This window comes from Delphinapterus leucas, chromosome 7, assembly GCF_059928025.1.
Source record: "Delphinapterus leucas isolate spDelLeu-1000000601 "Yukka" chromosome 7, BTC_Dleu_Yukka2, whole genome shotgun sequence".
NCBI lineage: Eukaryota > Metazoa > Chordata > Mammalia > Artiodactyla > Monodontidae > Delphinapterus > Delphinapterus leucas.
The window spans coordinates 79,697,520-79,711,999 of record NC_143135.1 but is presented as its reverse complement, the minus strand read 5'-3'; the positions used below and the strand labels follow the sequence as shown (position 1 = coordinate 79,711,999).

The window sequence follows — 14,480 nt, the reverse complement described above, 5'->3', positions numbered from 1 at the left end:
GAGTTGTTTGTATATTTTGGTTATTAACTCCTTGTCAGCTGCATTATTTGCAAATATTTTCTCCCATTCCTTAGGCTGTATTTTCATTTTGCTGATGGTTTCCTTTGTTGTGCAAAGCTTTTAAGTTTTCTTAGGTCCAATTTGTTTATTTTTACTTTTATTTCTTTTGCCTTAGGAGACAGATCCAAAAACTATTGCTATGATTTATGTCAAAGAGTGTTCTGCCTATGTTCTCTTCTAGGAGTTTTATGGTTTCATGTCTAACATTTAGAAGTTTAATCCATTTTGGGTTTATTTTGAATATGGTGTGAGGTAATGTTCTAATCTCATTGTTTTACATGTAGATGTCCAGATTTCCCAATGTCACTTATTGAACAGACGGTCTTTTCTCCACTGTATATTCTTGCCTCCTTTGTTGTGTATTAATTGATCACAGGTGTGGGGGTTTATTTCTGGGCTCTCTAATCTGTTCCATTGATCTATGTGTCTGTTTTTGTGCCAGTAGCATGCTGTTTTGATTACTGTAGGTTTGCAGAATAGTATGAAGTCTAGAAGGATGATATCTCCAGCTTTGTTCTTTTTTATCAAGATTGCTTTGGCAGGGACTTCCCTGGCAGTCCAGTGGTTAAGACTCTGTAGGGGGGAATAGGTTCAATCCTGGTCAGGGAAGTAAGATCCTGCATACCGAGTGGCATACCCAAAAAAAAAAAAAAAAGATTTCTTTGGCAATTTGGAGTCTTTTGTGGTTCCATTTCAATTTTAGGATCACTTGTTCTAGTTCCATGAAAAGTGTCATGAGTATTTTGATAGGGACTGCATTAAATTTGTAGATTGTTTTTGGTAGTATATTCATTTTAACAAAATCATAAGAACAACAAATATCTTTCCATTGTTTGGAATCTTCAGTTTCCTTCATCAATGTTTTATGCTTTTCAGATCATAGGTCTTTCACCTCCTTGGTTAACTTTATTCCTAGGTATTCTTTTTGATGTGACTTTAAACATTTTTTTTGACTTTTTCTTTTTGATAGCTCATTATTATTGTATAGAAACATAATAGATTTCTGTATATTAATCTTGTATCGTGTAACTTTGCTGAATTCATTTATTAGTTTTAATAGTTTTTGGGTGGAGACTTGAGGGTTTTCTATATATACAGTATCATGTCATCTGCAAATAGTGAAAGTTTTAACTCTTCCCTTCTAATATGGATGCCTTTTATTTCTTTCTTGTCTGATTACTGTGGCTAGGACTTCAAATAATATGTTAAATAGAAGTAGTGAGAGTGGGCATCCTTGTCTTGTTCCTGAATTTAGAAGAAGGCTTTCATTGTTTCACCACTGAGTATGATGCTGGCTATAGGTCTGTCATAAATGACCTTTACTATGTTGAGGTATGTTCTCTCTATATCCACTTTGATGAGAGTTTTTATCACGAACAGATGTTGAATTTTGTTAAATGCTTTTTCTGCATCTATTGAGATGATAATTTGATTTGTGCCTTTTCTTGTGGTAATGTGGTGTATCACATTAATTGATTTGCAAATGTTGAGCCATCCTTGCGACTCTGTAATAAATCCCATTTTTTCACGGTGTATGAGCCTTTTTATATATTGTTAGATTTGGTTTGCTAATATTTTGTTAAGGATTTTTACATCCTATATTCATCAATTGGCCTGTAATTTTCTTTCTTGTAGTAGTCTTTGGCTGCTTTTGGTTATCAGAGAAATGGTGGCCTTGTAGAATGAATTTGGGAATGTTCTATCCTCTTGAATTTGGGGAATAGATTTAGAGGACAGGTATTAGTTCTTCTTTATATGTTTGGTAGAATTCCCCTGTGAAGCCACCTAGTCCTGGACTTTTGCTGGCTGGGAGTATTTTTATTACAAATTTAATTTCACTACTAGTGACTGGTCTATTGAAATCATCTATTTCTTCTTAAGTCAGTCTTGGCAGGCTGTATACTTCTAGAAATTCATCCATTTCTTCTAGGTTGTCCAATTTGTTGGCATATAACTGTTGGTAGTATTCTCCTGTGATTTTTTTTTTTTTAATCTCTGTGGTATTGGTTGTTATTTCTCCTCTTTCATTTCTTATTATTTTGGGTCTTCTCTTTTGTTCTTGGTGAGCGTGGATAAAGGTTTATCAATTTTGTTTATCTTTTTAGAAACCCAGCTCTTGGTTTCATTAATCATTTCTATTGTTTTCTTCTTATGTCTATTTTACTTATTTCCCTTCTGATCTCTATTATTTCCTTTCCTCTGCTGATTTTGGGCTTTGCTAATTCTTCTTTTTCTAATTCTTTTAGGTGGTATGTTAGGTTGTTTATTTGAGGTTTTTTTTTTTTTTTTTTTTTTTGCGGTATGCGGGCCTCTCACTGTTGTGGCCTCTCCCGTTGCGGAGCACAGGCTCTGGAAGCACAGGCTCAGCGGCCATGGCTCACAGGCCTAGCCGCTCTGCGGCATGTGGGATCTTCCCGGACCAGGGCACGAACTCGTGCCCCCTGCATCGGCAGGCAGACTCTCAACCACTGCGCCACCAGGGAAGCCCGAGATTTTTCTTGTTTCTTGAGGAAGGCCTGTATCAGTATCAACTCTTAGAACTGCTTTTGATGCATCCCATAGATTTTCGAGTGTTTTGTTTCCATTTTCATTTGTCTCAAGGTATTTTCTGATTTCCTCTTTGATTTCCTCATTGACCTATTGGTTTTTTAGTAGCATGTTGTTTAGTCTCTATATGTTTGTTCTTTTCCCATTTTTCTTTCTGAAGTTGATTTCTAGCTTCGTACCATTGTGGTCAGAAAAAAGATGCCTGATATAATTTCTATCCTCTTAAATTACTGATGCTTGTTTTGTGATCTAGTATGTGAGCTCTCATGAAGAATATCCCATATGCTCTTGAAAAGAATGTGTATTCTCCTGTTTTTGGATATAATGTCCTGTAGGTATCAATTATGTGCAAATGTTCTATTGTGTCATTTAAGACCTCTGTTGTCTTTTTGATTTTCTTTCTGGATGATCTGTCCATTGATGTCAGTTGGGTATTAAAGTCCCCTACTATTATTGTATTATTGTCAAGTTATCCCGTCATATCTGTTAGTATTTGCTTCATATATTTAGGTGCTCCTGTATTGGGTGCATATACGTTAACGAGTGTAATATCCTCTTCTTGTATTGATCCTTCTATCATTATATAATGCCCTTCTTTGTCTTTTGTTATAGCCTTTGTTTTAACATCTATTTTGTCTGACATCAGTTTTGCTACCCCCACTTTCTTGTTGCTTCTGTTTGCATGAAATATCTTTTTTGCACCTGTTCGCTTTCAGTCTGTGTGTATCTTTAGCCCTTAAGTGAGTCTCTTACAGGCAGCATATTGAAGGGTCTTGTTCTTGTATCCAATAAGCCACTTAATTAGAGCATTAGTCCATTGACATTTAAAGTAATTATTAATAGATATGTATGTATTGCCATTTTATTACTTGTTTTCTGGCTGCTTTTGTAGCTTTTTCTGTTCACATCTTTGTTTCTTCTCTAGTGGTTAGACAATTTTCTTTAGTACTATGCTTGTGTTCCTTTCTTTTTAGTTTTTGTGTATGTATTGTAGGTTTTTGATTTGTGGCTACCCTAGGTTCATGTGTGTTGACCCATAATTATATCTACTTGATTTAAACTGACAGTCATTTAAGTTCAAACCATTTTAAAAGATATACATTTTTACTACCCTCCCTGACATTTTTGTTTTTTGTGTCATATTTTACATCTTCATGTTTATCCCTTAGCTGTTTGTCGTAGTTATAGTTGCTTTTACACTTTTTGTCTTTTAATCTATGTACTGACTTATTTAAGTGATCTTCAACATTTACTATATATTTATCTTTCCTACTGGGATTTTCCATTTCCTATAGATTCTTACTTATTTTCCATTTAGAGATCCTTCAACAGTTCTTTTAGGGTAGGTTTAGTATTGATGAATTCTTTTAGTTTTTGCTTGTCTGAGAAATTCTTTATCTCTTTTTCTATTCTAAATGATAATTTTATTGGGTAGAGTATCCTAGCTTGCAGGTGTTTCCTTTTCAGGACTTTAAATATATCCTTTCTGGCCTGCAATGTTTCTGCAGAGAAATCAGTTGATAGCCTTACGGGGATTCCCTTGTGTATGGCTCTCTATTTTTTTCTTGCTGCCTTTAGAATTCTCTATTTTTAAATTTTTCCATTTTAATTATGATATATCTTGGTGTGGGTCTGTTTGGGTTCATCTTGTTTGAGACCCTCTGTACTTCCTGTACCTAGATATCTATTTCCTTCTTCAGGTTTCTGAAGTTTTCAGACACAATTTCCTCAAATACATTTTCACTCTCCTTCTCTCTCTCTTCTTTTTCTGGAACCACTAAAATGCGAAAGTTGGGACACTTAATGTTATCAGACATGTTTCTTAGACTGCTTTTAAAAAAAATTTTTTTTTTTCTCCTGGTGCTCTGATTGGATGGTTTCCATTATTCTGTCTTCCAGATCACTTATGCATTCTTCTATATCACTTAGTCTGCTATTCATTCCTTCTAATGTGTTATTTCAGCTATTAAATTATTTATTTTTGACTGGATCTTTATATTTTCTAGATCCTTGAGAACATGTTCATTTTTTAGATCAATTCTTTTTCCTAATTCAAGTAACATTTTCACTACCAATGTGTCTAACTCTTTATCTGGTAAATTGTTTATTTCTCTTTCATTATTTTTTCTCTTGATCTTTCAATTGAGAGTAGTTCCTCTGCCTTTTCATTATTTTAGACTTAACTTTCTCTGCCTCTATGAATTTAGGTGAAACAGTTACCTATTTCATCTTAAAGGGGTGTTCTTATGTTTGAGTGTCTCTATGCTGACTACACATGTTCAGTGCCTTTGGTGGGAGGGCTGGATTTGATGTGGATGCCAGTCATGTCTTTCCTCAGAGTGTGCTGGCAGCTATCGCCTTGGTAAGTGGTGGGGCTGGAGACAGAGCTGGCCTGGGGTGTGAGGCAAGGCTTCTTCTCTGGTCAGTAACCATCACTGCCCTCCCAGGGTCGGGGTCTGATCCCATGTTGCTGCAGAAGAAGACCTGTGTGTCAGGCTCGAACTGGCTCCATTTCCTTTAAGTGTGGGTTTTCCCCACTCCCCACACCAGGAATTTTGTCCCAGGAGGGGAGTGCTGAATCAAGTGAGGCTCATGTACATACAGCAGTCCAATGTGCTGTCTGTGCAGGCATCTGTGGTTCTGCTCAGCCACAGACCATGGTTGAGTCTTTTCCCTGGTCACAGCTGCCCCAGATCAAGGGCTGTGCTGTGGCATGGACTAAGTGGGGCCCAACCATTTGCTTAGCTTGAGCTGAGGCACATGATGAGGCGGTTGGAGGAAAACAGGCAGCCACTAGAGCAGACCTCTCTTCCCTGCCGTGGGGGCAAGACCTCTTTGTCTCTCACAACTGATCACTATCTCCAACCTCCTCTGTGCCCCAAAGGGGAGGCAGGGCCTCTGTGGTTTCTCTGTGTATACTGGGGCAAGGTGGTGGGTTGAGCTGTGGTGTACAGCGGCTGCCCTCTGGACTGCTTCTAGGGCACCACTTGAGTAAGTGCCAACAATGGCCACCACAGCCCACCCAGGGTCCACCCTGGGACTAAATCACCTCTGCATCCCAAAGTCAAGTCTTTTCCCTGGTCCTGGCCACCCCAGATCCAGTGCCATACTGTGGCATGGACTAAGAGGGGCCAGAGCTTTTGCTTAGCTCAGTCTGGGGTGTATGAGGAGGCAGTCACGGGAAACTCAGCAGCTATTAGAGCAGACCTCTCTCCACCTTGCCCCAGAGGCTAGCCAGTGCACACACACTCCTCTTGAATGGAGCCCAGGATTCTCCCAGCCCTTCTATCTGTCACAGTGTTCCTCCAACCAGTGAGGGGGCTTATTTCCTCCATGTAGGACCCCAGGACTGGGATGCCTAGTCTGTGGCTTGACCCACTCACTCCCCAGGGCTAGGGTCTGACCATATAATCACCCTTTTCCTCTGAGTCCCCTCTCTGGGGCACAGCTCCTAATTTGATTGCTTTTCTTCCCTTCCTACCTGATTACATGTGTATTCTTCTTACAGCCTCGGTTTTAAAGGAGTCCTTCTACCAGTTCCAGTTAGTTTTCACTGAGAAATGCTCCTCCTGTAGATGTATTTCGGGTTTGTTCAGGGGAGAAGATGAGGGTCACATCCTCTTATGCAACCATCTAGTCTCCTTAATCCATTTTAACTTTAAATCATTTAATTTTTTTTTTACATCTTCATTGGCGTACAATTGCATTACAACGTTGTGTTAGTTGCTGCTGTATAACAAAGTGAATCAGCTATATGTATACATATATCCCCATATCCCCTACCTCTTGCATCTCCCTCCCACCCTCCCTATCCCACCCCTCTAGGTGGTCACAAAGCAGGGAGCTGATCTCCCTGTGCTATGAGGCTGCTTCCCACTAGCTATTTTAAATTTGGTAGTGTATATATGTCCATGCCACTCTTTCACTTCATCCCAGCTTACCCTTCCCCATCCCTGTGTCCTCAAGTCCATTCTCTATGTCTGTGACATTATTTTAGTTGTGCCCCTAGGTTCTTCAGAACTATTTTTTTTAGATTCCATATATATGCCTTAGCATATGGTATTTGTTTTTCTCTTTCTGACTTACTTCATTCTGTATGACAGTCTCTAGGTCCATCCACCTTACTACAAACAACTCAATTTCGTTTTTTTTTATGGCTGAGTAATATTCCATTGTAATATGTGCCACATCTTCTTTATCCATTCATCTGTCAATGGACACTTAGGTTGCTTCCATGTTCTGGCTATTGTAAATACAGCTGCAATGAACAGTGTGGTACATGACTCTTTTTGAATTATGGTTTCCCCAGGGTATATGCCCAGTAGTGGGATTGCTGGGTTGTATGGTAGTTCTATTTTTAGTTTTCAAGGAACCTCTATACGGTTCTCCATAGTGGCTGCATCAATTTACATTCCCATCAACAGTGCAAGAGGGTTCCCTTTTCTCCACACCCTCTCCAGCATTTATTGTTTGTAGATTTTTGATGATGGCCATTCTGACTGCTGTGAGGCAATACCTCACTTTAGTTTTGATTTGCATTTCCCTAATGATTAGTGATGTTGAGCATCCTTACATGTGTCTGTTGGCAATCTGTATATCTTCTCTGGAGAAATGTCTATTTAGGTCTTCTGCCCATTTTTGGATTGGGTTTTTCTTTTGATATTGATCTGCATGAGTTGTATATTTGGAGATTAATCCTTTGTTAGTTGCTATGTTTGCAAATAGTTTCTCTCATTTTGAGGGTTGGCTTTTCGTCTTGTTTATGGTTTCCTCTACTGTGCAAAAGCTTTGAAGTTTCATTAGGTCCCATTTGTTTATTTTTGTTTTTATTTCCACTTCTCTAGGAGGTGGGTCAAAAAGGATCTTGCTGTGATTTATGTCATAAAGTGCTCTGCCTATGTTTTCCTCTAAGAGTTTTATCGTGTCTGGCCTTACATTTAGGTCTTTAATCCATCTGAGTTTATTTTTGTGTATGGTGTTAGGGAGTGTTCTAATTTCATTTTTCACATGTGGCTGTCCAGTTTTCCCAGCACCACTTATTGAAGAGAGTGTCATTGCTCCGTCGTATATTCTTGCCTCCTTTATCAAAGATAAGGTGACCATATGAGTGGGTTTATCTCTGGGCTTTCTATCTGTTCCATTGATCTACATGTCTGTTTTTGTGCCAGTACCATACTGTCTTGATTACTGTAGCTTTTGTAGTATAGTCTGAGGTCAGGGAGCCTGATTCCTCCAGCTCTGTTTTGCTTTCTCAAGATTGCTTTGGCTATTCAGGGTCTTTTATGTTTCCATACTAATTGTGAATTTTTTTGTTCTAGTTCTGTGAAAAATGCCAGTGGTAGGTTGATAGGGATTGCATTGAATCTGTAGATTGCTTTGGGTAGTATAGTCATTTTCACAATGTTGATTCTTCCAGTCCAAGTATATGGTACATCTCTCCATCTGTTTGTATCATCTTTAATTTCTTTCATCAGTGTCTTATAGTTTTCTGCATATAGGTCTTTTGTCTCCTTAGGTAGGTTTATTCCTAGGTATTTTATTCTTTTTGTTGCAGTGGTAAATGGGAGTGTTTCCTTAATTTCTCTTTCAGATTTTTCATCATTAGTGTATAGGAATGCAACAGATTCCTGTGCATTAATTTTGTTTCCTGCTACTTTACCAAATTCATTGATTAGCTGTAGTAGTTTTCTGGTAGCATCTTTAGGATTCTCTATGTATAGTAAGTATCACGTCATCTGTAAACAGTGATAGAAACGATAGCAAAGATCAATAAAACTAAAAGCTGGTTCTTTAAGAAGATAAATAAAATTGATAAACCATTAGCCAGACTCTTCAAGAAAAAAAGGGAGAAGATTCAAATCAATAGAATTAGAAATGAAAAAGAAGTAACAACTGACACTGCAGAAATACAAAGGATCATGAGAGATTATTACAATCAATTATATACTAGTAAAATGGACAACTGGAAGAAATGGACAAATTCTTCGAGAAGTACAACCTTCTGAGGCTGAACCAGGAAGAAATAGAAAATATAAATGGGCCAATCACAAGCACTGAAATTGAAACTGTGTTAAAAATCTTCCAACAAACTGTGATTAATCTTCCAACAAAGAAAAGACCAGGACCAGATGGCTTTACAGGTGAATACTATCCTTCTCAAACTCTTCCAAAATATAGCAAAGAGAGGAACACTCCTAATCTCATTCTATGAGGCCCTGATACCAAAACCAGACAAAGATGTCACAAAAAAAGAAAACTACAGGCCAATAACACTGGTAAATATAGATGCAAAAATATCCACCAAAATACTAGCAAACAGAATCCAGCAGCACATTAAAAGGATCATACACCATGATCAAGTGGGGTTTATCCCAGGAATGCAAGGATTCTTCAATATACGCAAATCAATCAATGTGATACACCATATTAACAAATTGAAGGAGAAAAACCATACGATCATCTCAACAGATGCAGAAAAAGCTTTTGACAAAATTCAACACCCATTTATGATAAAGTCTCTCCAGAAAGTAGGCAGAGGGAACTTACCTCAACATAATACAGGCCACATATGGCAAACCCTCAGCCAACATCATTCTGAATGGTGAAAAACTGAAACCATATCCACTAATATCAGGAATAAATCATTTAAATTTAAATAGCATCATTTGACTTCTGCCTACCATATTGGACACAATAGGTCTAGATAAATAAATGACCAAAATTTTAAAAATTATGTTTTGCCTTTTTCAATTCTAATATAAAACACATCATAATTGAAAGCAGTGTTCTCTAAACTAGAAGTTTACTGTTATTAAACGTCAAGTATTAAGAAATAACACAACTGTCTGGATTCAACAATAAATTTATTTCTTGACAATCAAGGGAATGTGATCAGAAGTGAACAAATCAAAGTATAATTACCCTCTCAGACAAATAAGTATTTCATTCTATTTACCTTGCAGTTTCCTGGCGAAGCGCATTGAGAAATGTGTCTGGGTGGAAGAGTTCTGATAGGTCAAGTGTATCGGAGAGAAGAGTCTGGTTTTCAGCTCTCTCTACCCAGTTCTAGGAGGAGGGAGATACACGAACACACATTTAAAAACTTTGCAAACTTGAAAGATAAAGATTGGATACAGATATGGTGAAATAGTTCCCACTAAAAACCAAACCAAACCAAAAAATACCCTCTCTTGGTCCTTCTTCTCACCAGCTATTATCCTATTGATATTTATCTGTGCCACTTCATAACAAAAAAACATTGTCTAATTTCATCTATAGTATTTGACCTTTTTAAAACACTTTGACCTTCTTAAAACACTTTCTTCTCTTGGCTTCTCAATCACTACAGTCTCCCAGTATTTCTTCTGTCTTCCTGACTATAACTTCTTGGCGTCCATCATTGACTCCTCCTCCTTTCCTGGAATTCCCAATATTGGGGTGTACTCAGGACCATTACTTGGTCAATCCTATAGTTTTAAAGACCAGTATGCTTATGATTCCCAATATTATATCTGCTACTCCTTCCTACCTGTTTCCTGTCACTTACTTTTCTGACATTTCCACCATGATGTTTAACAGTTATCTAAACATGTTCAAATCAGAATTCTAAATTTGCAAGACCACCTTCCTCTTCCCTAGGAAATCTTCTTTATCACCAGAATCCTTCAGCTCAGTGAGAAATTCAGTTGATTGCTCAGGCCAAAACCTTGAAATTATTTTTTACATCTCTCCCATGTCCCACAGCCAAATTCACAGGTCTGATATAAAAATCTTAGCACTTCTTCATTTCCACATCCACCACCCTAATCCATAACACCACCATATTATCACTTGGATTACTGCAATAACCTCTTAACTAGTTAGCCTGTTCCCTGCCTACGTCTGTTTTTCCCTCAGATATGTTCATGATTTGCTTTCTTACTTCATTCAAGTCTCTGTTTAAATATCACCTCCTAAGTGGCCTTACCGGATCACTCATGCTGAAGTGTCACCCTTTTCAACCCATTAACTTTCTAATTCCTTTAATCTACATCAATTTTCTCTACAGCATACTGATATTTATTAGATATAAAGTTCAGTTTGGCTTCAATATTTCATCAAGATCTACTATTTGCCTTCGCCTTCTGGTAGGCCCAATAAATAGATGCTTACTTTAAAAATGTCCTGACATTCCCAGAAATGAATAATATAAATATGTGTATAAGCACAGATGTTACTACCCTATCTAATAAGTGTAACAATGTTACAAATGCCAACAAGGTATGACATTTAGATTTATTTAAAATATTAGATTATTTACTATCACATATAAATGGGCATTTTACATGCCACTTGGAGTGAAAATAACTCCCTATGTGCTCTATAGGTTGAAATTCTCTTGCTCTAAACTATAAATGAGAGTTTATTATTGCAAGAGTAAAGTTTTAAAAATAATCGTGAAAACTGTTAATTTTATATAAGAAAATGAAGAACTCTAGAGTTCAATAAATAGAGAAATTGATAATTATTACAAATATTGAGAGACTACAATAGCTAGACAAGTGTAAGGAAAAATGTTGGAAGCATTTTAGTCAAGAAATATTAATAAAAATTTAACTAATATGAAGAATAATATACATATTTGGTTATCTTGAAATTCAGACCTTTGTAAAATTGTTTGACATACTTGCATTTGCAACACTAAATAAAATTATTATTAAGAACAAAATTTAATTGTAGGTTACTTAGTTTTATTTAACATGAGTCCTTCAAGTTCTAGTTGGGAATACTTTCTATCTTGTGAGAATGAAGTAACAATGAAATATTAGCTTTGCCATCTTGAATTTTCTCAAGGAGAAACAAGGTCCTAATATCATTTACAAAAAAATCCAATATAAATCATCTCCAATCTAGGCATAAACAATTTTTAAAAATACAGAAAAGAAAAAAGTAAAGAAAAATTAGATACATCAAATATTTATTTTCTCACTTTTACAATTTCAAAACAATAGACATTAAAAGGAATATTTATTTAGGAACAATTTTTCATTGAGGTTTCGAATTTGTGGAGGTTAAAAAAAAGCCTGACAAAATCATTAATATAGACTAACAATCATTTTCAGGACATGAAGTATGAGGAGTTTTGAGATTTCTTTAAGCTATAGACCCCTTATGTTCAAGGTTCTTCCTAGAAAACATGTTACTGAAATATATTTTCCTAAACTATTTTTACTATTCACAAACAAGTTAATATTATTGGTAGTAATATTAAATATTCTACTTTAATATTATGTGCAATAGACAATTAGATAAGCATATATATCTTAAAGTCCTTTTAAAGTGTGACAATGTGTAAATTAACAATGAAACCAATCGCTGCTTTTCTTGCTAGTGAAGAGTTTTCCAGCTGCAAATAGCTAACAACAAAGTGAACCTGATAGAAGATACATTATAGAATGGAAAATCAGCATGCACTTATCATTGGCAATGGAATAGTGGTGAGGACTATGACTGATTTAGGAATCAAAGGTACACATGTTTTGTTCATAACTTTCCACTGGGTTTTCAGAAATAATAACAGTATTTGATAGGACAGACTTATTGACTATAGCAGAAAAATTGTCAACTACTTTCATTCTTCTTCTTTAACCAAAGATAAAACTATATGACATAAAAGACATTTTTCAATTGTCTTGTTTTATACTAATAAACTATGTTCATACCAGATGTAATAGAAGACTTTAAGTGGTAAAAATGGCTGTATAAAGCAAGGAAAGCCTTGAAACAGTGTTTTGAAAATAAGGGTACCAACATAGCAGATGTTACTAACAATCACCGGTTACTTTCAGGGAAAGTAATTTGTTTGCTAGAACCTGCCAGTTCTTCAAAAACCCAAACTTGTCTTAAGAGTTTAAATTCTCTGCATGTTTTCTGCTGTAAAGATCCTCTTACTGTGATACTCCAGGAAGCTGCTGAAATTGGTATGCATGTGATAAAAGCTGAGATGCAGATAAAAATTCAGAGAAGACTTTGTTATCTTGAAAGCCAATTATGTTGCTATATTGTCACATTTCTAGACCCAAGATTTATCTTCTGCAAGCAGTACAAATAGCATGGTTTATAGGATTGCTTCTATAAAACTGCCAATCATCATAGACTACTGTTTAGTATTCCAAATGTGCAAGAGAGTTGACTATAGGCAGAAGTAATCAGCTGACAGTATTGAGAAATTATTGTCCCTGTACAAAATCTGACGCCTAAAATTCTGTAATTCTACTGCTATAGTAATAGCTATATTTTATTGGATAAAATTTCAGATATACTATACCCTAAGTTCATTCTATAATGGTGATAATCCAATTTAAAGTTTGACTGTATGTTAATCTTAAATCTCAGGGTTTTGGCGAAGATGTATTTTTCTATGCAATTCTAATTTAATGTATTTATTTATTATATATCTCCACTAAATGTAGAGATTCTTATTGGCAGAGCAATGAATGGCACATAATAAAAATTCAATAACCATTCACCAAATGATGAATAAATTAAAGAATATGAATAAAAAATACCTGTAAGGTAGCTCTTCTAGCTGAGTATAGTACATGAAAATAGGGATGCTGGAGGTTTTTGACCACATACAGACTATTTTTTCAATTTTGTTTATGTAACTTTTCCTATGAATATTTTTACGGAGTACCCAGTATGTGTAAAACATTGCAGTAATGACTGTGAAAGTTACTGAGTTGGGGGAAAAAAAGAGATTCCCTTCTCAGGAATGCAAAGTATTGCAGAACCTTGCAAAATAGATTAAGACACGTCAGAAAATGAAAGAAAAGTAAACAATGTAATTTTAATAAAATTACTTTTAAAGTTCAAGATCTTAAGAGAAAATGAAACAAGCCTTCAAATGTTAGATGGTGGAACAGAGTATAAAGTTGAACAATAGTGTTCATTGGGTAGATTTAAATAGAAGCTAAAATCTCAGAAATATCTCATGGGTACTACAAAAATACATCTCAGCAGGTGTATGAATCATGATGATTGGGAAGAATGAAAGAGATTTATGTCAGTTTGCTTGAGAATAACCCTAAGATTGACTGAATCATTCATTTATTCAACAGATATTTATTGAAAAACCTACTTGTGTAAGCCACTGTTCTACATGCTTGGATAGAGCAGTAAACAGACAAAAATCTCTGCCCTTATCAAGCTTCCATTTTAGTGGAGGAATACAGAGAAAACAAACAAACAAACAAGTAAAATATATACACTATTAGGTGGAGATATAGGCTATGGAAAAAAATTTAAAAGGGAAACAGGATGTAAAGTATCAAGGAAGAGGAGGGTTACAATCTGAAATAGGATGGTCCTGAGGGATAAAGAAACTTCTTTCCTTGAAAAAAAAAAAAAGAAGAAACAAGGAAAAATGAAACTTCCTTGCAGATATCTGAGGGAGAGCATTCCAGGTAGAGGAAACAGGAAGAATAAAGTCCCTTTGAGGGAGTGTGCCAGGCTGTTCATTGAAAAGCAAGGAGACCAGTATGGCTGGAACAGAATAAATAAGGAAGCAAAAAGTAGGAGAGGAAATCAGAGAGGTAAACGGGCCAGATCTTGCAGGTTGCTGTAAGGATTTTGTTACTCTGGATGAGACGAGAAGCCGTGGGGAAATTTCCAAGAGAGGAGTGATATAATCTGATGCTTTAACCAGAATATTTAGACTGCTGGGTTGAGAACTGCCCAGAAAGGAGACCAGGATGGAAGCAGGACTAGTCAGGTGGCAGCTGCACCAATAATGACTTCAATCAAGGTAGTAGCAGTGAAAGTGGTGAGAGGTGCCTCAGAATATATTTTGAACGTACAGCCAAGGTAATTTTTCTGATTGAATGGATGCAGTG

General features: G+C 36.1%; 1 protein-coding gene across 1 annotated transcript in view; it reads right to left on the bottom strand.

Moving 5' to 3' along the window:
• The window catches only part of DYNC2H1 (dynein cytoplasmic 2 heavy chain 1), a 364,877-nt gene that overhangs the window by 24,649 nt on the left and 325,748 nt on the right, over positions 1 to 14,480 (bottom strand). The window contains exon 86 of the mRNA XM_022560560.2: positions 9,563 to 9,672. Coding sequence (XP_022416268.1) covers positions 9,563 to 9,672 — 110 coding nt within the window. The remainder of the gene's footprint in view (positions 1 to 9,562; positions 9,673 to 14,480) is intronic.